General features: G+C 46.2%; 1 protein-coding gene across 1 annotated transcript in view; it reads left to right on the top strand.

The window, feature by feature from the left end:
- Window positions 1-21942, top strand: part of prr35 (proline rich 35) — a 99489-nt gene extending 77547 nt beyond the window's left edge. The window contains 3 exon segments of the mRNA XM_038820946.1: window positions 10288-10564; window positions 10567-12061; window positions 19671-21942. Coding sequence (XP_038676874.1) covers window positions 10438-10564; window positions 10567-12061; window positions 19671-20652 — 2604 coding nt within the window. The 5' untranslated portion in view covers window positions 10288-10437 and the 3' untranslated portion in view covers window positions 20653-21942.
- The last annotated feature ends 4281 nt before the right edge of the window (window positions 21943-26223 follow it).

The following is a 26223-nucleotide window of genomic DNA, read 5'->3' on the forward strand; positions in this document are numbered from 1 at the left end:
TCCCAGGTTCAATTCTCTGCTGGGTCACTTTCTGTGCAGAGTCTGCATGTTCTCCCTGCTTCTGCGTGGGTTTCCTCCGGGTGCTCCGGTTTCCTCCCACAAGTCCAAAGACATGCAGGTTAGATGGATTGGACATGCTAAATTGCCCTTAGTGTCCAAAAAGATTAAGAGGGGTTATTGGGTTACGGGGATAGGGTGGAAGTGAGGTTAAAGTGGGTCGGTGCAGACTTGATGGGCCGAATGGCTTCCTTCTGCACTCCATGTTCTATGTCGCATGTACCGAGGTACTGTCAAAGGTATTTTTCTACGAGCAGTTCAAGCAAGTCATTTAGTAGATGTAAAGAAACTAAAATAAAAAGAAAATACATAATAGGCAGTCTAGTATTAATATTGTCAGTCCATAAGCGGGTCGTTTAGGAGTCTGGTAACAGTGGGGAGGAAGCTGTTTTTGAGTCTGTTTGTGCGTAATCTCAGGTTTCTGTATCTCCTGCCCGATGGAAGAAGTTGGAAAAGTGAGTAAGCCGGGTGGGAGGGGTCTTTGGTTATGCTGCCCGCTTTCCTAAGGCAGCGGGAGGTATAAATAGAGTCAATGGATGGGAGACAGGTTTGTGTGATGGACTGGGCTGTATTCATGACTCTCTGAAGTTTCTTACGGTCTTGGGCCGCGCAGTTGCCATACCAGGCTGTGATGCAGCCAGATAGGATGCTTTCTTTGGTGCATCTGTAAATGTTGGTAAGAGTCAATGAGGACATGATGAATTTTCTTAATTTCTGAGAAAGAATAGGCGCTATTGTGCTTTCTTGTTGGTAGCGTCGACTTGGGTGGACCAAGTTCATGACCAACCTCTCGAAGCACTTCATTACGGCTGAAGTCAGGGCCACCGGATGGTAGTCATTGAGACACGTTGCCTGGTTCTTCTTTGACACCGGTATGATGGTGGTCTTCTTGAAGCAGGTGGGGACCTTGGAGCGGAGTAGGGATAGGTTGAAGATGTCCACGAACACACATGCCAGCTGGTCCTCGCGGGCTCGGAGTGCTGGACCAGGGATCCCGTCCGGACCCGTTGCCTTCCGAGGGTTCACTTTCAGGAAAGCCGATCTGACTTCGGAAGCTGTGATGTGTGTGTCCGAAACTGCTGGGGCACTTGACAGCGGATTTATGGTTTCCTGCTCAAACTGAGCATAGAATGCATTGAGTTCATCGGGGAGGGATGCGCTGCTGCTGGAGATACTACTCGGCTTTGGTTCGTAGCCCGTTATGTTGTTTGGGCTTTGCCACAACCAATGAGAGTCTGTAACGCTAGTCTCTGACTCTAGCTTGGTTTGATATTCTCTCTTGGCATCCCGGATGGCTTTGCGGAGGTCGTACCTGGATTTCTTGTATAGGTCAGGGTCGCCTGACTTGAAAGCATCAGACCTGTCCTTCAGTAGGAAGTCAATCTCCCGATTAAGCCATGGTTTCCGGATGGGGAAATATATGTACTGCTTTCTTTGGCACGCAGTCATTCACACATTTGCTGATGAGGTCTGTGACATGGTGGCATACTCATTTAGGTTGGTTGCTGAGTTCCTAAATATGGACCAGTCCACTGTCTCCAAGCAGTCACGTAGGAGCTCTTCTGTTTCCTCGGACCAGCACTACACTACCTTCTTAGCTGGATTCTCCCTCTTAAGTTTCTGCTTGTATGCAGGGAGAAGGACTACCGTCTTATGGTCTGATTTTCCAAAGTGCGGATGGGTCAATGACCACGGGACAGAGATTTAAGGTAAGGGGCAGGAGGTTTAGAGGCGATGTGAGAAAAAACTTTTTCACCCAGAGGGTGATGGGAGTCTGGAACTCACTGCCTGAAAGTGAGGTGGAGGCAGAGACCCTCGTAACATTTAAGATATATTTAGATGTGCACTTGTGATACCAAGGCATACAAGGCTATGGGCTAAGTAAATAGATTAGAAATACTTAGAACATAGAACAGTACAGCACAGAACAGGCCCTTCGGCCCTCGATGTTGTGCCGAGCAATGATCACCCTACTTAAACCCACGTAACCCGTATACCCGTAACCCAACAATCCCCCCATTAACCTTACACTACGGGCAATTTAGCATGGCCAATCCACCTAACCTGCACATCTTTGGACTGTGGGAGGAAACCGGAGCACCCGGAGGAAACCCACGCACACACGGGGAGGACGTGCAGACTCCACACAGACAGTGACCCAGCCGGGAATCGAACCTGGGACCCTGGAGCTGTGAAGCATTGATGCTAACCACCATGCTACCGTGAGGCCCCTTAGATGGTTGTTTATGACCAGTGCAGCCACGATGGGCCGAAGGGCCTTTTCTGTGGTGGAGACCTCTATGACACTGCTGAGAGCCTGATTTCAGCTGTGGATGGGTTCTGAATGAATTAAAATCTCTGCCTTTAAAGCTGTGTGAATGAAATTATTCCAAACATCTCTTGGCACCCCAGCACTCGGTGCAAATTTACCAAGTCATTGAAATGAAGACATTAAATGATTAATGCCAGCAGTTAAACCTTCCTAAAGGGAATAGTTTGTGAGTCTTTCACACATGTTTCCATCGAGACAATATTCCCAGGAACAGGCGTTAACTCTTCTGCATCTATATGCCTGGAGGCCATGGTTTCAATTCTTACTCTGTTTTGAAGTCAAGTATAAATAACACACAGTGGCAGGTAAGGGAGAAATACGTCATATCTGAACGTGATTTGCAGTGTTGAGTCAAAATGGAACACAACAGTTAAAGATCCCTGTGTTTGATCCATCAAAAGTTCAATTAAAATTTATACTGCCACTTATTGGCTCATTTTATTTTTGACAATATTTTTCAGTTTTCTACTGCATCATGATATTTTAATGATATCAGTGCATACATAACAAATTTAATAGATCAGTACGCTATCATTCTAAAAACATTCACACAAGTAAAGACAAAAATTCCTAAGATGAAATATGGTTAAAATGCTGTTGAACTGGGCATTGAAGTTATTTCCCCAAAGAAAGAAGTGCAGTCATATTAAATTTGGCCTTGTGTTCTCACCGTTCAATTGTTTTATTATTAATATACTGTACATAGTGCCCCTGGAGACCAGTGGGGAAATGTACCACCTTGGGTGAGGTTTTCCGGGAAATAGGCAAAGGCCAATGTTGGGCGGGAAAAGTGAAGTTTAGTCCGCCGAGGCCAATGGTGACTTTCCCACCATATAGTGCGGCACTTAGTGCCAAAGAATTTCAGCCATGGGTTCAACACCGTCTCGCTGGCGGGGAGGCCTCTGATTCGGCCACCCCGCCGTCACCTCAGCGCTGCAAGCGTCGGGGCGCCACGTTTAAAGCCGCCCCAGGCCACACCAGCCACACTTCCCAGGTCTCCAGGAAGTGGCGGCTGCCACGAAAGTCTCCCAGGTTTTCAGACGGCTCACTGGAGAGACTGCTCGATGCTATAGAGGACAGTTGTGGTATCATCTACTCCCACGCAGGGTGAAAACCAGCCAGTGGACTCACTAATGCAACATGGGAGACATTGTTGTCTGATGGATGATGCTGTGCTGGATCCTCACCGCTGACCTCACCATCAGCCCAGGAGGAGCGGTCAATGTCCAACGCCCTGCAGAAGAGGACTGCCATCCAATGCAGGAAGAGGATGAATGTTCTCCATCCTGCCAGGGTAAGTCATTCTTCTCATCAATCTCAACTCATACACCCATCACAAATCCACAGGGATCTCACTCACTGCCAGCTCAAGGAACACTACCACTCGCTCTCCTACACACATCCTAATCTCCCCTGTGAGCCATGTCCTCATCACCTCGCTGGTCCAGCTCGCCATCCACACATATCAGGCATGCTTACTATCTTCCCTGGCACGCGTCTCGCGTACACTCTCCATTTGTCTTCATGGAGGAGCAGTCGGTTCATAACAAGGGCGAGAGATCCCAGACAGGTGGAGGGATGTCACAACTCAAGATCCTCATGGACTATGAGGACAGAGCTATCCAGCTGGCCGGGAAGGACACTGAATGCTCCTGCGATGGTGATGAGGTCAGCGGTGAAGATCCAGCACAGCATCATCCATCAGACAACAATGCTGTGAGTCATGTCTCCTGTATCTAAAGGCCCTGCCCTGCACTAATGATCTCTCCTCTCTTTTACAGGCACATTTGGGAAGCAGCTCAGAGAGTGCACCAGCCTGATTTTTGACTCCAGCCCAGGCAGCAGTAAGGGGAGGGATTCATGGACCCTGGTATCGAAGAACCATCACAGCGCTCATCTGCACCCTGCACCAGTGCAGAGACACACACATCACTGTAACCTAGTTCTAGAGCAGCCTCGGAGTCACATTCTGCTGAGTACGTTACACATTCAGAGCCACAGCAGGCAGGGGCGAAGAACCTGCTGAGTCCCAGTCAGACGACAAACTCCTGGACTCCGTCATGCCTCAGTCACTGGAGCTCCAAAGACAAGCTTTGGAAAATCAAGAAGGGATATCCAGTATACTTGTTGGATTGAAAGGCTGCATGGAGGTGTCCATCTTCCTTATATCTGAGGTGATTGTGCCAACACTTCAACCAACAAGGTCCACACAGCCAGGGTGGTGACCGGCCTGGAGACCTTGGTGCAAGACTTATATACTGCACTACTGCATGACATGGATTCCATGGTGCAGGCATGGTGGGATCCATGAATGCCAACACCAGAGGATGACGGGACTTCTTGAGCTCACTGCAGCTGCCCCTCTATCACAAGTAGGATGCCAGGGCCCTCGGGCACCCATAGGGAGGAGATGCAAACGCCGGGATCTTCCAGCCAGTTGACTCCGGGCGTGTCCCACCCATCCAAATCCCCTCTTCCTGGTGTTGCCTGACCTCCAGCTCGCAGACCGAGGAGGGTGACACTGCTACACAGCAGCACCCTGAAAGCAGGTCAGGGCCTCCTGTTCTGGGCTCTCCAGAAGATGCTCACCAAGGTTACCACAGACAACAGGGCACGGCAGACTGCAGCTGTCTACGCCTTCGCTGTGGATGTTGCGAAGTCACCAAAATTAAGCTGCAGAGTTAGACAGGTTAAGAACTTCTAGTTGCACAGCGTGGGCACGATTGTTGAGCACTTGTACAGAACATTCACCTGTAAAAATAAACTCTCTAGTTGCAGCTTTCTATAGCTCCTGGTTCTGATGAGCTGTGTCCCTGCGGTCCCAACCTGAAAACTGGATTCCTGCACCAGGAAAAGATAGGGGGCAGGATTCTCCGTGGCCCGACGCCGATATTGTAATCGCCGATCGGGCAGTGAATCCCTTCCAACGCCCAAATTGGGGCCAGTGCCGGTTTGACGCCGGTTTTCGAGTCTCTGCCCACTCCAAAATGGCATCTTCATGTCGCAGGCCACATGCCCTTGCAACGGCGTTGGCGCGTCATCGGCAGGCACTCCCGTGATGCTCTGCCCCCGATGGGCCGAGTTCCCGACTGTGCGGTTGACGTGTGGTCTGAGTGGTCAGGAACCCGGTGCGGCAGCTGCGGACTGTGTCCAGCGCCACCACACTCAGCCAGGATCCGTCTGATGGCCAGGGAGGGGCTTCTGCGAAGGCTGGAGGGACTGGTGGGGTGCTTCCAGGGGGTTGCCTGTAGGGTGGCATTTAGTGGGTCAGGTCTGCGCATGGCCGGCGCCATGTTTTCTGGCGTGACCGCTGCAGGTCGTCGTCGTGCACATGCCTGGCCATGGACCCACCCAATTGTGTGCCGTTTTCGGCGCAGGAACCAGAAGTTTTACCCGGTGCCGTTGCTAGCCCCTCAACGGTCCCGGAATCAGCGAGGGTTTGCCGCTGATTTGGGCATCATAAAACATCCGCAAATTCTCCGTTTCAGCCGGCACTTAGCCGCTGAAACAGAGAATCCAGTTCCTCCCCCTGTTCCTGCACCAGATTGCCAGCAGGGCACAGCAGGCAACCACGATGCGTGACACCTTCTGCGGATTGTGTGGCAGAGCTCCATCGGGCCGATCCAGGTACAGGAACCTCACCTTCAGCACCCCGATGATCTATTCCACCAAAGTGAGAGTTGCAGCATGAGCCTCAATGTACCTTGTCTCAGCCTCACTCTTTGACCTCTGCACAGGCATCATCAGCCACCTCCTCAGTGGGTAGCCCTTGTCCCTGAGGAGCCAAACTTGCAGTTTCAATGGAATCTGAAACATGTCACGGATCTCAGAGAAACTCAGAATGTAGGAGTAATGCACACTCCCTGGGAATCGAGCACACACCCACAGGATGCATTTAGTGTGGTTGTAGACAAGCTGAACATTCAATGCGTGGAAGCCCTTGCAGTTCACATAGTTCTGAGCTTGATGCTATGAAGCTCTCAGTGCCACATGAGTGCAGTCGATGCATCTTGCACCTGTGGAAAAGCAGCGATTTGCACAAAACCCATGATAAGGAAAAGGACTGTAAGGAGGTTGAGCAAACTGACCACTGTACCGTGTTAGAGGAGGCCATTGAAGCGGGGTGGAGCAAAAAGGCAAATGGTAGTTGTAGGGGATTCTATAATTAGGGGAACTGATAGCATCCTTTGAAAGCAGGACCTAGAGTCCCATATGGTATGTTGCCTACCTAATGCCAGGGTGAGGGACATCTCTAACTGACTTGAAAGGATTTTGGAGAGGAAGGGCAAGTTATTGTGGTTCACATTGGGATAAACAACATAGGCAAGACTAAGAAAGAGGGCCTGCTTGGGGAATATCAGGAACTTGGAAAAAAACTAAATTACAGGTCCCCATAGGTTAGAATCTCTGGATTATTACCTGAGCCACATGCAAACTGGTATAGGGATAAGAAAATTAGGGAAGCAAATACGTGGCTTAAGGAGTGGTGTGTGAAAGAGGAGTTCCATTTCATTGGGCACTGGCATCAGTATTGGGACAGGAGGGATCTGTACCTTTGGAACGGTCTCCACCTGAACCGATCTGGGAAAGATAAACAGGGTGGTCACAAGGACTTTAAACTAGCAAATGGGGAGGGGAGGAGTAGGCTTCAGGGGAACTCACAATTCCAAAAACAAGTAGCAGGGCAGGGAGTAACGAAATAGCTCAGGAATCCAACTGCAGCTAATGGCAAAACTACAAGACGTATACTGGTTAAACCAAAAGAGAAAAATAATAAACAAGCAAATAAAACATCATTGCTGAAGGACAGGTTAGGGAGAATAGTCCAATTTAGAGTTAGATATACTAATGCATGGACTGTAAGGAACAAACTAATTTTTAAAAAATATTTTTATTCAAATGCTAACATTTTTACGTTTAATACTCATAACATTACAAAACAGAACCTGCCTGCGAGCGATCAATGAGGCAAAGGTTAAAACCATTCCCGTCTGCAACTCCGGCACTTCTGACACTCCGAATATGGCCCCCAGGGGACTGGGCTCTAACTCCACGTGCAAGATCGGCGACATGATGCTGAACACCGACCTCCAACATTTCTCCACCTTCGGGCAGCACCAGAACATGTAGACCTGATTGACTGGGCCCCTTCCACACCGCTCACAAATATCCTCCACCCCCTCAAACAGACAGCTCAACCTCGACTTCTGTGTACTACCTCCAGCTGTATCAACCCCAGTCTCGCACACAAGGTTGAGACGGTCACCCTCCACAGCGCCCCACACCACAAACCTCCCCCCCCCCCCCACCCCCTCCAGCGCCATCCCCAGCTCCTCCTTCCACTTTGGCTTAACCCCCTCCAGAGACACCTTGGCCTCCTCCAAAATCCTCCGATAGATCGCCAAGATGACCCCTCCCCCTCCACCCCCATCACTGACAACACCCACTCCAGCAATGAGGAGGGCGGTGCCACACCTGTAATGAATAAACTAGTTGAGCTACAGGCGCAAATGCAAATCTAAGATTATAGTGAAGCAGCCGTAAAGGAGTCAGGGCTGCAGGATGGTCGGGGGTGGGAAGTAAATATACCCAGTTAAAAGGTTTACAGGAGGGACAGGGAAGATGGCAGAGGGGGTGTAGTAGCCTTACTGATTAGAAATATTATCACCTCAATGGTGAGGGAGGATATAATGAGGGGAAAGCATCCAGTGGGGACCATATGGATGAAACTCAGAAACAAAAAAGATTGCAAAACTGTAATGGGTGTTGTGTATCGACCCCCCCCCCCCCCCCCCCCCCCCCCCCCACCGCCCCACTCCATAGCAGTTCTGAGGTGTTAAGATTGTATAAATGCAGGAATTAGGCAAGTATGTGTCGCAAGGCAGAGTAGTATTATTGGGAGATTTCAAGTCACACATAGATTGGGAGAGGGGGACAGGCACCTGTCAGAAAGGGGCAGCACGGTAGCATTGTGGATAGCACAATCGCTTCACAGCTCCAGGGTCCCAGGTTTGATTCCGGCTTGGGTCACTGTCTGTGCAGAGTCTGCACATCCTCCCCGTGTGTGCGTCGGTTTCCTCCGGGTGTATTTCCTCCCACAGTCCAAAGATGTGCAAGTTAGGTGGATTGGACATGATAAATTGCCCTTAGTGTCCAAAATTGCCCTTAGTGTTGGGTGGGGTTACTGGGTTATGGGGATAGGGTGGAGGTGTTAACCTTGGGTAGGGTGCTCTTTCCAGGAGCCGGTGTAGAATGGCCTCCTTCTGCACTGTAAATTCTATGATCTATGATGAGGTAGTGAATTTCTGGAATGTATCTGGGATAGTTTAAAACAGCATTATGTTCTAGATGCAACAAGGGGACAGGCAATACTAGAATTTGTTATGAGTAATGAGCCCAATTTAAAAAGTATCCTAACTGTGCATGAACATTTATCAAATAGTGATCGCAACATGATTGAATTCAGTACAGCGTTTGAAAGTGAAAAGCACGATTCAGATACTAGGGGCGCGATTCTCCGCAAATGCAGAGAGTTGTAAAGGCTGCCGTGAAACCGGCCGTGTTTCACGGCAGCCTCCGCGCCCCCTCCCGGGACCCGATTCACCCCCCCGGTCGGGGCTCGCATTGCGGCCCCGGGAAGAACGGCAGCGCGGGCTTAGCGAACGTTCGCTAAACCCGGCCGCCAAGACTCACGGCGGCTGACGAGCACGATGACGTCAGCCGCACATGCGCGGGTTGGACAGCTCCAACCCGCGCATGCGCGGATGATGTCATCGCGCATATGCGTCAAACCTGCGCATGCGCGGTCCGTCATGCCCCTCAGCCGCCCCGCGGACTGATCCTGCCACTTTGCGGCCGTTTTCACAAACTGTGATAGCAGGTGTGTTTAAATTCGTGAAAACGGCCGTAAAGGCCTGGGAAATCGGCCCATCGGATAGGGGAGAATCGCTGCTCGCCGTAAAAAAACGGCGAGCAGCGATTCGTGTCATGGGGCGGCTGTGGGGGGGGAGAATAGCGGGAGGTTGGGAAAAATGTCGGGCAGGCCCTCCCGCTATTCTCCAACCCGTCGTGGGGGGCGGAGAATCGCGCCTTAGAATTTTAGACTTGGGTAAGACTGTCCACATTAAACTGGGAAGATTTGTTAATGGGTCAAACAACTGAAGATCAGTGGGGAATATTTAAATCAACATTTAATGAAATACAGAGTTAGTATATACTCCTGAGAGGAAAAGGCTACACTTCACAAAAAAAAATCAGCATCAGCCATGGACAACGAAAGAGGTTAGGGACAGCATAAAACTAAAAGCAAGGGCTTACAAAAATGCAAAAACATAGCACTGATCCGGACGAATGGGATAGATACAAAGATCTGCAAAGGGTCTCAAAGCAGCTTTATAAGAGCTACTAAAAGGGATTATGAAATGAAACTTGCAAGGGACATCAAAATCAATAAGAATAAATGTTATAGTTATACAAGGAAAAGCAGTGGTGAAGAGCAATGTAGGCCCACTAAAAGCTGGAAACTGGTGATTCACCTGAGGAAGGAGCTGCGCTCCAAAAGCTAGTGATTCAAAACAAACCGGTTGGACTTTAACCTGGTGTTGTAAGACTTCTTACTGCTCAAACATGAAGAGCAGACATTTGGCTGAAGCATGTAAATAATATGTATGGTGTTTTTGATATTAGCAATAAATGATTCTTAGAAAATGTGGCGTTCACTTTAACATATCCTAAAGAAGTATATATCTGAAAAATAAGCATAATGATTTGCCAAAGTAGTTTATTGCAAAATGTATAAGCATGATTCCATTTATTAGCGTATGAAAGTTAGGTTGAATTTCTTGTCTTTTTAAAGAGTTGTAGGTGAGTGGATTAACTCATTTTTTTACATATTTTAGGTATTGGGACATCCCCTCAAAAGGACCAAGAATAGAAGGATTCCATTGCTGATCAAATGTGTCTGTCCATATGCGTACACAAATTGCGCTGAAGCACATTATTGTGTTGGCGTCAAAGCTGGTATAGTTCTACAGTGTTCCAGAAGTAAAATGTCCAAAGACGAGGTAACCTGCAAAATTAATGCAGTTTATAAACACAAGGAACGGAAGCCAAAGAAGCCTCATTATATTCCAAGACCATGGGGGAAACCGTACAATTACAAGTGCTTTCAATGTCCTTTACCTGCATGGAAAAATCCCACCTCTACAACCACATGAAGTACAGCTTATGTAAGAATTCCCTTTCATTGCTGATTGAATCAGACTGGCCGTACAAAAAAAGCAACGTTCTTCACTCTGATCTACGCCTGCTGCAAACCGCTGTACAGCCTGGTCGAACTGGAAAAATCAGTGAGGCATTTGAAAGCAGTGATACGAATTCTGTTGCAGGGGATGCTTCAGTCAAAGTTACCGACGGGTGGAACGCCTGCAACACCGGTATTGAATTAAGCGCAGATGTAACCATTTTAGGAGGCTCCGATAAACGGGCCCACCCTTTGAGAGAAAGAGAAAAATCAAATTTTGCCACTGAAGCAGAAGCAACTGAGGGCTGCGAGAAAGTGCAAGAGTCAAGATGTTCACCTAACGCTGACATACAACCTCCCTTGAAAAACAAAATGGCTAAACTGAGCAAAAAGGCTGAGACTGATTTCATTATAACTGATGTATTTTCCCTGAAGGATTCAGTCATGAAGAATAAGATAATACCAGCTGCAGCACTGGAAGCCAAGATGAAGCAGTACAAGCTTCCTAAGCACTGTATGAGTAGTAATGGTATCCTTATGGAACAGTGGAGGCTGGTCACATCTGGACAGCGAAGAAACACAGCTGACATTTCTCCACCATGTACAAATACTGATGTGATTCCATGCTATCCGCCACCAGCATATAATGACTACCAAGAGCCGCAAGGATTAAATCTCTCTGTGCTTGGGGTTAATTACCCAATGAACCACAATCTGTTCTCTTACTTGAGTCCTGGGATCACTTCAAATGTGACGCCACCTGCTCAGATGGCTCATCTGCCTTTTCTCGCCTCATCTGCTCAGTTTGTTCACCCTCATTCTGGACATTTGCAATCTGCACATCCTCCAGAAAGATCTCCAGTTCCATCTAGATTCTTCTACCCTCTGTTGCTCGAACACACATTCAGCTCGGTAGAGAACAAAATGAATACAGGCAAAGATGACCGTGAGCCAACAAATTCAACATCTTCAGACATTCTTCCACCAAGATCGCCCGATGTTCCCAATAAAACCCATCTGCGTAAAGTTCCTGCCCTGAGGCCTCAAATGAGCAATTGCTCTGGCCAGGTGGAAGTGCTTTTAGCTGATACCAATTATAAGTCCTTTTTATCACATGGCGAGCAAGAGAATCTTTCAACATTATCCAGTGAAAATACCGCAATATCGCACAAGGATAAGTTTACCTTCAAGTCACCAACAGAGGCTTGTAAAAACTCAAGAGACAACAAAGATGCGAGCATTAAATCTCAAGCCTTGAAAAGGCAAGAGGCGTGCATTCCAAATTCTTCAGGAGCGAGTAGAACTTCAATTAGCTTTGTAGAAAATACGACACAGTCCTCAGTATTTTCACTGGACACCAAGGCAAACTCAAGCAAACCAACGTTACCGTTCGTTCCTCTTGCAGCGGAAAAGTTAAAGCGATCAAACAGGTTAGTTGACAGTTTAAACAAGCTCATACAATCTTCATCCAAGCACCAACTCAGGTAGGCTCAAGCACCACATTACCTGGATGGACTATGTTCCTTCCTACTCCCTTATACTTGTGTATTCTATTTTTGTAGAGGCTCTTGTTGATTTCCAAATTAGTAACTGGGTTAAAAAACAGATTAGAGAACCAGGAAGTAAGAACATAAGTAAAAATATAGGAAATGGGGGCAGGAGGAGTCCATTCAGCCCTTCGATCCCGCCCCACAATTCAATGAGATTATGGTTGATATTCTACTTCAAAACCTTTTTCCTTCACTATCCCCATATCCCTTGATGATTTTAATATGTAGAAATCTATCGATCTCAGTCTTGAACATACTCAATAACTTGGGCACCACAGTCTTCTGGGGTCGGGTATTCCAAAGATTTACCAACCTCTGAGTGAAGAAATTCCTCCTCATCTCAACCCTAAATGGCCTGCCCTTATTCTGAGCCTGTGTCCACTGGTTCTTGACACCACCCCCCACCCCCTACCCCCGCCCCCACATCACACCCCCTACCCCATGAAGCCATGTAAGAATTATGTATGTTTGAATGAGATTCTCCCATTCTTCTAAACTCCAAAGATAAAAAGGCCCAGTTTTGTTCATCTTTCCTCATAGGAAATCCATCCATCCCAAATTAGTCTGGTGAATCTTTGTTGCACTCCCTCGATGGCAAGTATTTATTTCCTTAGGTAAGGAGACCAACACTGCACACGATATTCTGGGAATAGTTTCATCAAGGATGTATATCATCACAGTAAGACATCTTTACTCCTATACTCAAATCCTCTCGTGGTAAAGGCCAATGTGCCATTTTCCTTTCATAATTGCTTGCTGGATCTGCATGGCTGCTTTCAGTGGAGCATGAACAAGGACATCCAAGTCTTTTTAAAGTCCAACACATTCCCAACCTCGCGCCAATTAAGAAATATGGCAATATTTTTGTTTTTCGTACCAAAGTGGAAAACTCCACATTTCTCCAAATAGCATTCCATCTGCAATTTGTTTCTCACTAATTCAGCCTCTTTAAATCTTCTTGAAGCATCTTTGCATCCTCCTCACAGCTCACACCTGCACCTGGTTTTGTGTCATGAGGTAAGATGAGTGAAAATTCTTGTTTCTTCTCTACATCAAAGTCAGGATTAGTGGAGACAATGGAATAGAATCTGTATAAAGATTGATCGGAATATAGGGCAGCCATGTTCACAGTGGAGTTCTCATGGAGGAGTAAGCAAGATAATTGAAAATGAGAATTACAGCAAGTGACACATTTAAAATGCTTGTCACAACAGGAAAGGACACCAAGCAGGAGAGAAGGGGAATGAGAAACTGATGGAGGTGGAGCATGGTTGAAGAGAAGGATTGTGAAGTAAGGAGTGAGGTGTCAAGGCAGAAAGCTTTTGGGAGTTCTGAAGGACAGAATGTTAATAGGAGCCCTACTGGTTGGAGAATCTGAAACCAAGACATGGATCTTTTCTCTATTAAGAGAGTTTATTCACTTGCTCAGTCTCACATCTCTCCTCTCACACAACCCAGTGTCCCCAGCTATCCTCTATTGTTAGGATACCAGACCAGGCTCCAACATTTGTTCGGATTCCGGATGAGAATCCAAACAATTATTTTTTAATTTGTAAAACTGTGAGGAAAGGATGCTTCACCTCAGGCGTGATGACTCTGACCAATGAGTCTCTTTTGTGTTAAAACAAACTTTAATTTACACACAGAATGAACCACATTAACATCACAGAAATAGTTTTACAGTTAAACAGTTGTTAAACACAAGAAAAAACATCACTGTACTATGTATACTTGCAACCCAATACAGTTCAAATGGCACTTACAATTACGGCTAATAAAACAATTTTACTTGCTTAGCTATGTTAAGCTATTTGGGGAGAGCTCCTTTCAAGAGCAGATCCAGTACACTTTTGCTCAACCCAACAGCATTTGGCAAAAACTGCTGTTCAACTTAAAATCCTAAATCAGACTGCAAAACTACAAACAGGCCTGGCTCCTCCCATTAAATACATAATCTGTATCCCATTAAGTTTGTGACCTGCTCAACAAGGACTAAACACCACTCCCTCATAAATTACTTACATTCAAGGGAATCTCCAGCAATCAAAATATGATTCCATTAGTCCTTTATCCATAACCAAATAAGTGGTTTAAATCAATAATTACATCACTCTTTTAGGACTCCATAATTACAGCTTTAGCAGACACAAAGTCTGGGTACCTTACCCTAGATTATTTAATAATATTACTGCAACAAATATATACCTTAACCTAGGATTTTAAAAAACATTACTGCAACAAATATAAAATATAATATATAACAATTTCTGCATTAATCACACTATTTATGTCTGCTCAAAGACAACTAATCCATATCATCTGTTTCCCTTAACCTTAACAATGTGATTGACATGACATTAACAGACATAAAAAATGTAATTGATGTGACATTAAGACAGGATACTCCAATACTGGAGCAGATGGTTTGGGAAATGAAAAGCAGAAGTAAAACATGAAATTTACAAAGAAAGGAAAATATATGAAAGGTGACTGACAGCCTTAGATGAAAAATATTCAATTTTAAAATAATCTTTCATCTTAACTTGATAACTTGGATTTTGCTAGTGAAACCAAAGTTCATTTTTCAAGATGATCATTTCTGAATAAATATCTTCAAACATTAACAATTGATAAAACCCACTTTGGATGTTTGTATGCTTATGCATTCTATATAAGATTGGCTGAAGAAAGTGGAGACATTTGCAGATGGGAAAGTTTAAAAAATTTAAAGGAGAAAAAGATAATTCTTCCCATATTATACCAATAGCCAGATTTAGCAGCAATGATATAGGGCGAGGTATATTGGCCTCATCACGAACTTGCTGGAGTACAACACGACCGTTATATCGGGGAAGAGGCCAAAATCGAGAAACGCGCCAGGCAGCGATCGGTTTGCGATTTAACCGGCCCGCACCCTTTGGCGCAAATAGGATCCTGCCATGGCATAGCGAGAAACCAATAATCACTAATTAAACCATTCTCCATACAATTCACGGGAATGACCCCTACCTAATGGCCTCCCGTGATCTAACCACCTCCACAGCAAGTGGTCACGCGGGCACCGATTAGTACAGAGCGGCTGCTGAGGAGATCCGAGGAGGTGAGTAGCCATCTTCAAAGTTGGGCAAAGTCCCCGGGGGAGCACTGGGGCCCAATGCTTCGGGGGAGGGGGGCCCAGGGGTGACTCGGAGGAGACGGCTGCAATCAGTGGGGGGTGGACCACCATCGGGGGGAAGGGTCGCCACTGACCGGGGGAGTGTGGGTGCCCCAAATGCCGCGGGACCACCCTGCCACACGTTAGATCATCTGTACCAATAACAGGGCCAGCTCCGGCTACTGTTTATCTGTCTCACCGACCACCTATAACCCCCACTGACCGGGGCAGCCTCCGGGCGCACAGCTGAAGGCCATGGGATGGAGGGGCAGCTGGACTGAGCTCTGGATGCCCCATGTGTCATCTGGTTCAGACAGCCCTGACGGCACCCCAATGTCTGCACCATGGTGTCGACGCCCTCAGCGATGCCTCTCTCTGACCGGAAGTGCCTCGCCAATGTCCACCTCCATGTGCGACACGGTCCTCATTGACTGTGACATGCTCTGGAGCACCTCAGTGATGTCCCCATGTGACTGGTGCATGCTTTGCAGCACCCCAGCCAGGTCCACCTGAGACTGGGAAATGGCCGCCAGTGACTACGACATACGCCACAGTGCCTCAGAAAGGTCCACCTGCATCAAGGACACGTCCCCCAGCGACTGGGACATGCAGTAATGTTTTTTTAAATCCTAGGTTAAGGTATATATTTGTTGCAATAATATTATTAAAGCGTAGAGATTCAGCCATGGCCATCACTGACTGGGCAGTGCCTTGGAGATCAGTATTGATGATACTGACGTTGTGCACTAGACACTCTACGGCGGTCACCACCCTAGCAGTGTTGTCCTCTGTGCCACACATTGCCAGCGCCATCTCCTGCACCCATAGCCTCTGGGACTCCTCTAGTCAGCTGTAGACCTGTTGGAGCGTAGGTGATATCCCCCTCTGAATCTCTCGGCCGCACCGTATCTACTGCTCTAGCTCCGGGTAAATATGGTCCAGAGGCTCAGCATCTGACTGGGACCCAGCTGGGTCCTGAGATCCAGCAGACCTCCGACTTCTGTCTCGCCTGGATGTTCCTGCCTCCACCTGATGCACACCAGAATATGCCCCAGAAGGCTGTCCAGTACTTTCGCCCATCAAGCTGTGTGTCTCTGCGCTGGTGGAGGGTGGGGATTATAGCTTGTGCTGTGACCATTAAGATGGCTTCCGCAGAGCTCTCCGTCAAGGACCCCTGCTGGGCCAGCACCACCGGATGGAAATCCTGTGGAAGAATGGGCATGTGGTCAATGGGGGGCAGGATCAACATTCTGGCATGTACAACTCAAATGTGAACAGTCCTCTGGGTAGGAGCCGGTGGCACACACCTCTGCGGCGCAGACCAATCTCAGCGTTGGTGACTGTTCTGTCCCCTGCCACCCCTGCAACCACCAGGGCCCATTCCTCGTAAGGGATGCGGACTGTGATGTCCGACATCCTGTTGCTTGTTTGGCATGGTGATGGGAGGGGGTGGTGGTAGGCGCATGGTTATGCCGGGGTTGGGAAGGGGTCGCGGGGGGTGACAGGCGGGACCGGTTTTTGGGGCTGAAACCAATTCACCTGTGCAGCCCGGTGAAGGACATTTAGCTTTATGCGATACTGTGTGGCGGACCTGTCATTTGCGGCATGAAACCCGTGGAGCCTCATTAAGTGGACCAATTGATGTTTTAAACCAGTGGCGGCCTCGCCAGATCAATTGTCCGGAAGCTCCCGGCATTTCCCACTTGCTACCACAGTTAGAACCTTTTTCGTTAGATCGCGCCCATAGTTCTTGGGAAATGCACAGGGGATTCCTCCTAATCAACACCATTGAATGAGTGGAGGTAACCCTGCATACACTTGCAACCCCATGCTTATACTAGAGAGTTTTTATATTTCTAAACTTAAGACTAGTCAATGGGAATGTATATAATGCTGCAGTAGCATTTGCAAATGTAGAAAACAGAATGTGATATATGTCAGCATTTTCCTCCTCCCTTTACAAGAAGAAGACATGTTCTAATTTTGGCTGTAACGTAGGACAGCAAATCCCTCCACAAAGATTAGATTCAAACACAATGGGGTAAATGTTTGACTTCACCAATGAACTAATAATCTGGTGGGGTATATTGCATGTCCCGTCTAGAATCCAGATCAGTGACGGGCAACCTAGCCTAGCAAGTGGCCCTCCTTCAGTCAGTGGGCAGCAAGATTGAAATCGGGCTTGTTCACTAACCATAACCCCATGAATAAGAATAAATACATTTAATACACGCCGAATATTTCAGAATGAGTTATAGAAAATGCTTAATCATTTATATTAGTGGAACAGTTATCAACTTCAAATGGTAAAAATAATAGAAATATTTACACTTACCTGGCTGCTCTTTTTAAAAAAACTTTTTAAAACTTTTCTTTTTTATTAAAAGGAAAGCTCTTTCAGTGATCTCTGGAGTTTTTTTTATGGTCATTCGGAGAATCTGTTTTGTTTTTTCATTTCGATGTGCCGGTTTTTAAAAATCAATTTCACTGGGATACCTGGTGTTCTCGAGGTCCAACGGTTTGTTAACTTTTAAAACTTGTTAACTTCTTTTGAATACATCAGAACCTCTCCATCATCGAAGTGCTTATTGCCAATGAACCCCTGACATTGGAAGCTTGTCAGTTTCAGCCTCTTGATAGGCGGTTGGTCTAGATAGGATACGTGATCGGCGCAGGCTTGGAGGGCCGAAGGGCCTGTTTCCTGTGCTGTATCGTTCTTTGTTCTTTGGACACAGAGGCAACGCACAGCTCTCACAGTCAATGTTGTGAGCAATCAGCATGCACCTCACTTCACTTGCCCTTGCTTTACGTGCAAATCACTTCAGTCATACCGGTAGGGGAAAAAACTACACAGATGGAAATCAGCAGGATGTGGCAAACCCTGTGCTTGGACAACGGTCAACAAAATTTCTTGTGGGCCGCACTCAGAACCCAGGTGAGCCACAAGTGGCCCCCAGGCCGCAGGTTGTCCACCACTGATCCAGATTTTAATTCCATTGAAATTAATGAATGCATGAAATATAAAAGATTTTGTTTTAAGAAAAGCTACTTAAAATCGTATAGTCAATTGAAAGTAACTTTATTTACAACAATATGTACACAGTACCAGCAGTTCACTACTGGTTCCCTCTCTAGCCGGTACCACACTGGCCAGTTCTATTTTTACAGCTGCACTGCTAATGATTGACCCACGCCCCTCTCATTGGGGGAGCTCAAATTCCCCAAGGAACACGGACTAATCAATTGTCCCCAGTCAGTAGTATCCGGGCAGGTTATAACAGCTACATAGTTGTGCAGTACAAGCTCAGGAAACATGCTGGAAGAAAAACCATCTGCATTTGTAAGGCACTGTTTCTCACGGCACCTCAAAACAATTAAGTCCTTTCACAGTGTAGTCTATGTTGCAACATGAGCAATAAAAACACTAAGTGCTAAAAAACTCAGCAGGTCTGGCAGCTGTGAGTGGGTTTCCCCGTTGTTCGAACCCTGCGCTGCTGGGAAACCCACGGCAGAAGGCCGCCATTGGCAGGACCGGAAGATCCTGCAGGTGGGAACGGCCAGAGAGTTTCAAGGTCAATACGGCTCTTCTGTGGAACAGTCTTCCCATTTAAAAAATATTTAAATCTTTTGTGAAACCATAAATTACCAATTTCTTCACCATATCATAGCAGTGGGAGTGAAATTCAACATTGTCGGGGGCACAGAGGGGGTGATAGAAGTTTGCCCACTATAGACTTTGCTTGAAAAGGGACATGAAAACTGAAATGGTGGAAGTTCTGACAGTTCATGTCGTCCATCAGTCCTACCTCATTCATTACATCCACTTGGAATGAGGGTCAAACCACTGACTCCCACTCCCAGTGTCGTCTGAAACTGGCAACATTTTGAAACCAGGCCCTGCTCCCCAGGTTCTACCCTGACTCACGCCAGATGCTGCCAATGGTACATGGCTGTAACTGAGATTTCACCGAGTCACTGATGAAATGTCATTTTGAAATAATACACTTTTTTAATATGAAGTAACAATATTGGGTATTCTCCGTGGAAATACTTGCCTTACGGCAGAAAAATATCTCTGCACAATAACTATAATGATGAAAGACATGATGGGTTTAGGAATAGCTAAATTTATAAAGATATTTTGTGAAGGTGTGCAGTGCACATAAAATACTTCAAAGTTAACTTCTGCAGCAGCTGGTTTTTACTCATAACACTTACTGATATTATAAAATATACAATATTGATATTGTAAAATATGACACTATGTTGACATTTCTACTTGGCCCATGTTTATATTTCTTCCGCATAATGCAAATTCCAACTTTTTCTTTCCAGTTCACAAGTTCGCGTTGAGAGTTTTTCTTCACTTCACCAAAACATGTTTCCCCATCGGAGTAACGAGTCTGGTGGAATGGCCAAAAAAGACCGCAGAAACAGCCCCGGGTTTGGGCATTTATCCCCGCCCGCAGCTTCTCCAGTAAGTAACGCCACCTGTAAGCCTGGTAAAATGTTGAACTGCCTTCAGAAAGGGGAAGAGCAGGATGCTTCGATAGCGCTGATCAAGGATCTCCATAAAGTGATACATGAATATCGTGATGTTGAAGAGCATCTTTGCCCCTCAGACAACGAAGACACACCCGGGCAGAAACAATTGAGAGGACAACTGACAAAGATTCGAAAGGAACTGCTCCATATCCGACAGACACTGGAAAAGACAAACAAGCAGAGTGAAGGACCTTTGGACCTCTCTGTCAAGAAGTCACTTGAAGGGATTGAAAAGAACCACAGACACAATGACGCCTCAGAAGAAATGTTTGAAAGCTGTGTCGCGCAGAACAGGGGTTTAGATGAAATGGAGCTCATGGATAACAAGTGTAAAGAAAGCTTGTTCAGCGAAGTCAGGGCACCGAGAAATCATTTTGCAGATACTGAAAACAAATCGTTAGATTTGTGCATCAAAATACACAAGTTTGAAAGACTCAGAACTTGTTCTGACACCAGCACTGGTACAACCAGTAAGGCAGACCACACCGAACCAAACACACTCCAGCTGCCAAGGAGTATTTCAACAGAGGGAGCCTTCACAAACAGAACAACAAAATGTGAAGCAGACTCCAGTGTGCCTCTCAGCACTGATGGGAAGTATAATTCACCGACCGGTAACCCATTTTTAATGGTAGAGGAGGGAAAAGCCAGATGTGAGGCCTTGAAAAGGTCACTACCCGATAATAGCCAGAATGAGGGTGAGAAACTGTGCACACAGAATCCTTCAGCGACAGAGATGTTAGGATCGATAAAACAGAGTAGGATTATTTGAATGAAGTGACATGAGAAAAAAGGCACTGTGAACTGGTACAGATTTAAGACACACGAGACGAGTTAAGATACAGCACTGGAACAAATCTGTGGAATATCTGAACTGAATTGCAAATATTGTTGAAATTGGAATTTTATTTGAAAAAAAGAGTGGAGTCCTATTTGATAATTAAAGTAACAGCCTCAAGCTCTTATATAATGCATGACTGGATGTGTCCCATCCATCCCGTGCCTCATCTTCAATGTTTATTCTGTGTGTTGGTGTTTACAACTTCTTGCTCTGACCTTTTACATTACTAACTACTCACAGATAATTCTGATTTACTCATACTTGAGAAATGTTCAGCCAGTTTATTTCTGATAACTGCCCGTGTAGATAGGCCAATGTATTTTCATGGACGTCACAGAGTGTATAGAACATAGAACAGTACAGCACGGTACTGGCCCTTCGGCCCATGATGTTGTGCCGACCACTTATCCTAATCTAAGATCAACCTAACCTACACCCCTTCAATTTACTGCTGCCCATGTGTCTGTCCAAGGGTAGAAATTCTGATGCATCCCGTACATTTCAGGGTCCAAAATGAGCAGCACATAGTTGGGTTCAGGTGCCAACAGAAGCGACGGAAGTGTGCGATGCTTAATGATGCAATCGCTCGACAGGAGTCCTCGCAACCCACCTGCAACAGATGCCATTCAAATATTGCAATCCGAGCCCTGCGTCTGAATCAGGGTCCTTTTCCAAAATCAATGCTCACCTTCCCCTGAAAAAATACTTCCTTACGTCACCCAGTATACCATGGCAGAAACAGTTCGAAAGCACCTTCCATTTATTTAATTCGTTTATAGTCATTTGTTGCCCATTCCTAATTGGCCTTGAACTGAGTGGCAGTTAAGAAACAACCACATTGCTGTGGGGCTGTGGGTCTGGAGTCACATGTAGGCCAGACAAGGAAGGACAATAGTATAAAGAACAAAGAACAAAGAAACGTACAGCACAGGAACATGCCCTTCAGCCCTCCAAGCCTGTGCTGACTATGCTTCCCATCTAATTTAAAACCTTTGATACTTCCGGGGTCCGTATCACTATATTCTCACCCTATTCATGTATTTGTCAAGACGCCCCTTAAACGTCACTATTGTATCTGTTTCCATCACCTCCTTCAGCAAGAGTTCCAGGCACCCATTACCCTCTTGTGCAAAATAACCTCCCTCACACATCTCCTCTAAACTTTGCCCCTCGCACCTTAAATCTATGTTCACTAGTAATTGACTCTTCCATCCTGGGATAAAGCTTCTGACTATCCACTCTGTCCATGCCCCTCATAATTTTGTAGACTTCTATCAGGTCATCCTCAAACTCGGTCGTTCCAGTGAGAACAAACCGAGTTTATCCAACCTCTCCTCATTACTAATGCTCTCTATACCAGGCATCATGGTAAACATCACACATGGGGAGCAGATTTACTTCCCTAAAGGGCATTAATGAACCAGATGGGTTTTTACATCAATCAACAATAGTTTCATGGTCATCATTTGACTTGTAGTTCCAGATTTTTATTGAATTCAAATTTCACCACCTGCCATGGTGGGATTTGAACCCGGGCCCCCAGAGTATTACCCTGGGTCTCTGGATTAGTAGTCTAGCGGCAATACCACAACACTACCACCTCTCCTATAAGAATGAATTAATGGAATCCTCCTCTCTAGTCAAGGTTGGTTGTTTTCGGCTGCAAAATAGTGTATTTGAGGAAGTCTACAACTGGTCTAGCTGAGTTTTCTAGTTCACAATGGAAATGTTGCTGGACTTTTCCTTTTGGTAGTTCCAAATGAGGAGATAGATAGGTAGCAAGGAAGGCAACAACGATCTATATGCAGATTGCAAGAAGGAGGCAAATGGTAGAGGAGGACTTGCAGCATGTGAGTCTTCAGGAAATGATCATCATGAGTGGATCTTGTGGTGGAGCAGTCTGTAAGACAGTTGTGACCATCAATTATCTGCTGCTTGCTGCAGCCAGAATTGGAACCCACTACACTGGGTGTAGTGCACTACACTGCCCACAATAGCTCTAAATATTTTGTCCACCAGGCTCCTTTCACCTGATGCGCTTTTGATGCAATCATACTGTATCGATAAAATTCCTACAGTGCAGGAGGAGGCTATTCAGCCCGTTCTGCACCGACCCTCCAAATGGGCACCCTATCCCAGGCCCACTCCTCCGCCCTTTCCCCGTAACCCCACCTAACCTTTTTGGACACGAAGATGCAATTAGCATGGCCAATCCACCTAACACGCACATCTTTGGACTCTTCAGATTCATTGTCCAGACTGAGTAATGTTATATTAAAATGCCCTGAGAATAAATCGATATGGAAAAGAAGGTGGTCACAAACCCTGCAGGACTGGTCATCCAGTCTTACCAGACACACGTTCCTGATAAGCCTTTACCCATGATGTCAACAACCTGTTCTTCAGGTGGGGACAGCACTAGAAAGCCTACTTCTTGTTGTTTCAGGTGATGTGCTTATTAGGGTAAAATAGGGTTACTAGTGGGTGCCAGATGGCAGCGGTGCGAGAGTGTGAAGAAAGTAATAGTGAAGAGGGCAGCTGCAGCAGGGTGCTATAGGAAGCGGTGAAGCAAGTGGAATTACTACAGTGACTGTCAGAGACTTAAGATACAGTGACTTCAAGATCTCCCTCCCTCAACCTCTCCCTGACATCCCAATCACCCCTGTCCTCTTCTGTCAATTGCAGCACTGTCTCTGCAGGGACTAGCGAGCCAATGTGATTGGCTGGCAGCTCTTTAAGGCAGATTCCTCCTCCTGAGTGATGGTGGGAAATCCCCCCTGCAGCCAACTGATGGTCAATCGAGTGTAAATTGGGACACCAGGAATGTGTTCCCCACTGACTCTTTGGATGGTGGGAAGGAGATAGATCCTGCCATCCAAAAAGGTCAGGCCCATGTCTTGACTTTGCCGGGCAGCCTGGCTGGAAACCGTTTGCATTAGCTAGTTACAGAAGATGCCTCTCCTCTCGCTGACCTCTTCCACGAAAAGCTCCAAAACAAAGACTGGGGGGCGGGGGAGGAGGGGGGGGGGGAGAACCTGACATTTCCAATAGAAACTGAGAAGTGCTTGTTTTGTTTTTAACCGCCACCTTTGATGTATGTTGCTGACAATAAATTCATTTCTTAAACGGGATACATTACATCATCTGAGACTCCAGGTGATAATTAAGCAATTATGAGGGGAATAAAAAGCAGCCCATGCTCAAATCTCAGATATGAATAGGAGCAATATGAAGGATGGAAACGATTCCAAGAGGATTACAATAACCACTTGGTGTCTGAGTGAGGCGACAACAGGTTATTTTATGTATGTTGTACTTTATAATGCTTATGAATTTCATTCATCAATTTGCTAATTGTGGAAAAATGGCTCTAATTGTAGGTAAGATTCCATTTTTAAGATCCCCCCTTTGCCCATTAGCATAGAATTGGAACTTTCATTATTTATTCTCACCATAAAAATTTATCCTCTTGATATTGCAAATGCTACATAAATTCACTCCTGTGATAGCACAATGAATATTCAAAACTGAACATATTACAGGGACATGGATTATGTTCCCACCATACAAATCATTGAGATGCACCTCACATAAAGTATGACACTTCGGAAACCAAAATGGCACTTTAAGATTAAACTGTATAAAAGGTTCCTGTAATAACTATTTATTCATGTAGAGTGTATTAAATTTGATGATTGTAGGTTAATTTGTAGATTAAGCATGCCGTGGGCATAAGAATCTCAAGTCATTTTCACATTATTAATCAATAGCAGTTGTTCCGTGAGTCTTTTTAATGCATAGTTACTTCTTACTTTTGTGAATTTAGCACTGGTAAATAAATTTGAGAAATGATCATTGACAGTAATTTCATCTGTGTATTTATACTACCTTTTATTAAGAGCCAACTCCCTGCTGGGAAGCTTAGGGAATGCACACCCATATTACGCACACAGAAACGGACACAAACACACAGATGGTCATACACCCAGATGGTCATACACACACACACACACACATAGATGGACACATACACATGTATGGACACACACACACGGATGGATATGCACACATGGACGGATACACGTGGACAGACACACACACACGGACACAGACATGGACAGATATACACACAGAGACACACATGGATGGATGCACAAACACACACATGGACAAACACACATAGACACACAAGGACAGAAAAAAGGCTCCAAATGCTCCTAAATTTGATGATGCATAAATGTTCTTGCATTTTGGCATCTGTGCTGAGTGTCTTGTCATGCCCCTGATTTTACTCAGCCATATTTAATTCAGCTTGATTGACTTGCTTCCGCCCACAGGAGATGAGGGGAATGTGACCTTAAAACTTTGTTGAGGTCAGACGAGATCATCTGCTGCTCTTCTTTTGATGGCTGAATGAGCTAATTCTGGAATGGCAAAGGCTGCCAACGAGCGTTCCCCAGGGATCGATCACTTGCCGATGGTGCGGGATGACCTAAATGTAGGGGTCATGATAAGGAAGTTTGCAGACGATTCAAAATGTGGGTTATGTTTGATAGTGAGGAAGAAAGCTGTCGAACATAGGATGATGACAACGTGGGCAGAAAAACATAATGTGGAATTCAATCCAGAGAAATATGTGATGATGCATTTAGGGAGGGTAAAAAAGGCAGGGGAATCCACGATAAATGTCAGGATACTTAGAAATGTAAAGGAGTGAAGGGACCTTGGAGCACATATTCACAGATCCCTGGCAGCTAAGGTGATGGGCAAAGTATATGAGAGACTTTCCTTCATTGCAGAGATATTGGGCTGCAACTGTTTCAAACACTGGGCTACTGCCAGAGAGAGCCCACATTGCATGAATATCTGAGCACACTGGACACACTAAGGAGCAGATTTCTGAGGATGTTGCCCAAAAAAGGGAATTTGAACTCAGAAGGTGCGATGGCTGGAGATAACGTCCGACTCCACAAGGCGGACCCCTTGGTGGACAGGGGACACTTGCTCCATGCCAACCCCCAGTATGCCGACGTGGAGTTCCCCGATGGCCACCAAGATTCTGTCTCCCTCAGGGACCTGGCACCGTCTAGTTCCAACCAAACACACTTCCCCACCCATGCACCACCCTCCCCTCCCCCGGCGCTCCCAACATTAACCCTACCAGGTCCATCCCTCCTTCCCCTGCCCACGCAAGAAGACAAAGAAGATTTCGGCATGTTCCCAGGGTCATCTGACACAGGCCAGCACCAACACCGCCAGCACTGACATCACCGCCACCGTTACGTCGCTCCCAGCGAATCGTCAAAGCACCGGACAGACTGAACCTCTAACGGGCACCGGACCGTCAAAATGGACATTTTTCTTCCTACCCCACTCATTTTCTAAGACACTGTACATAATTCTCAACACTGTATATAGTTCCACACCAACCCTGCCGGACTCATTTTTAACAGGGGGTGAATGTGGTGAACCACTGTGTACACCTGTATTAGGGGATGTAAG

The sequence above is a fragment of the Scyliorhinus canicula genome, chromosome 15 (genome assembly GCF_902713615.1).
Source record: "Scyliorhinus canicula chromosome 15, sScyCan1.1, whole genome shotgun sequence".
NCBI classification, from domain to species: Eukaryota; Metazoa; Chordata; class Chondrichthyes; order Carcharhiniformes; family Scyliorhinidae; genus Scyliorhinus; species Scyliorhinus canicula.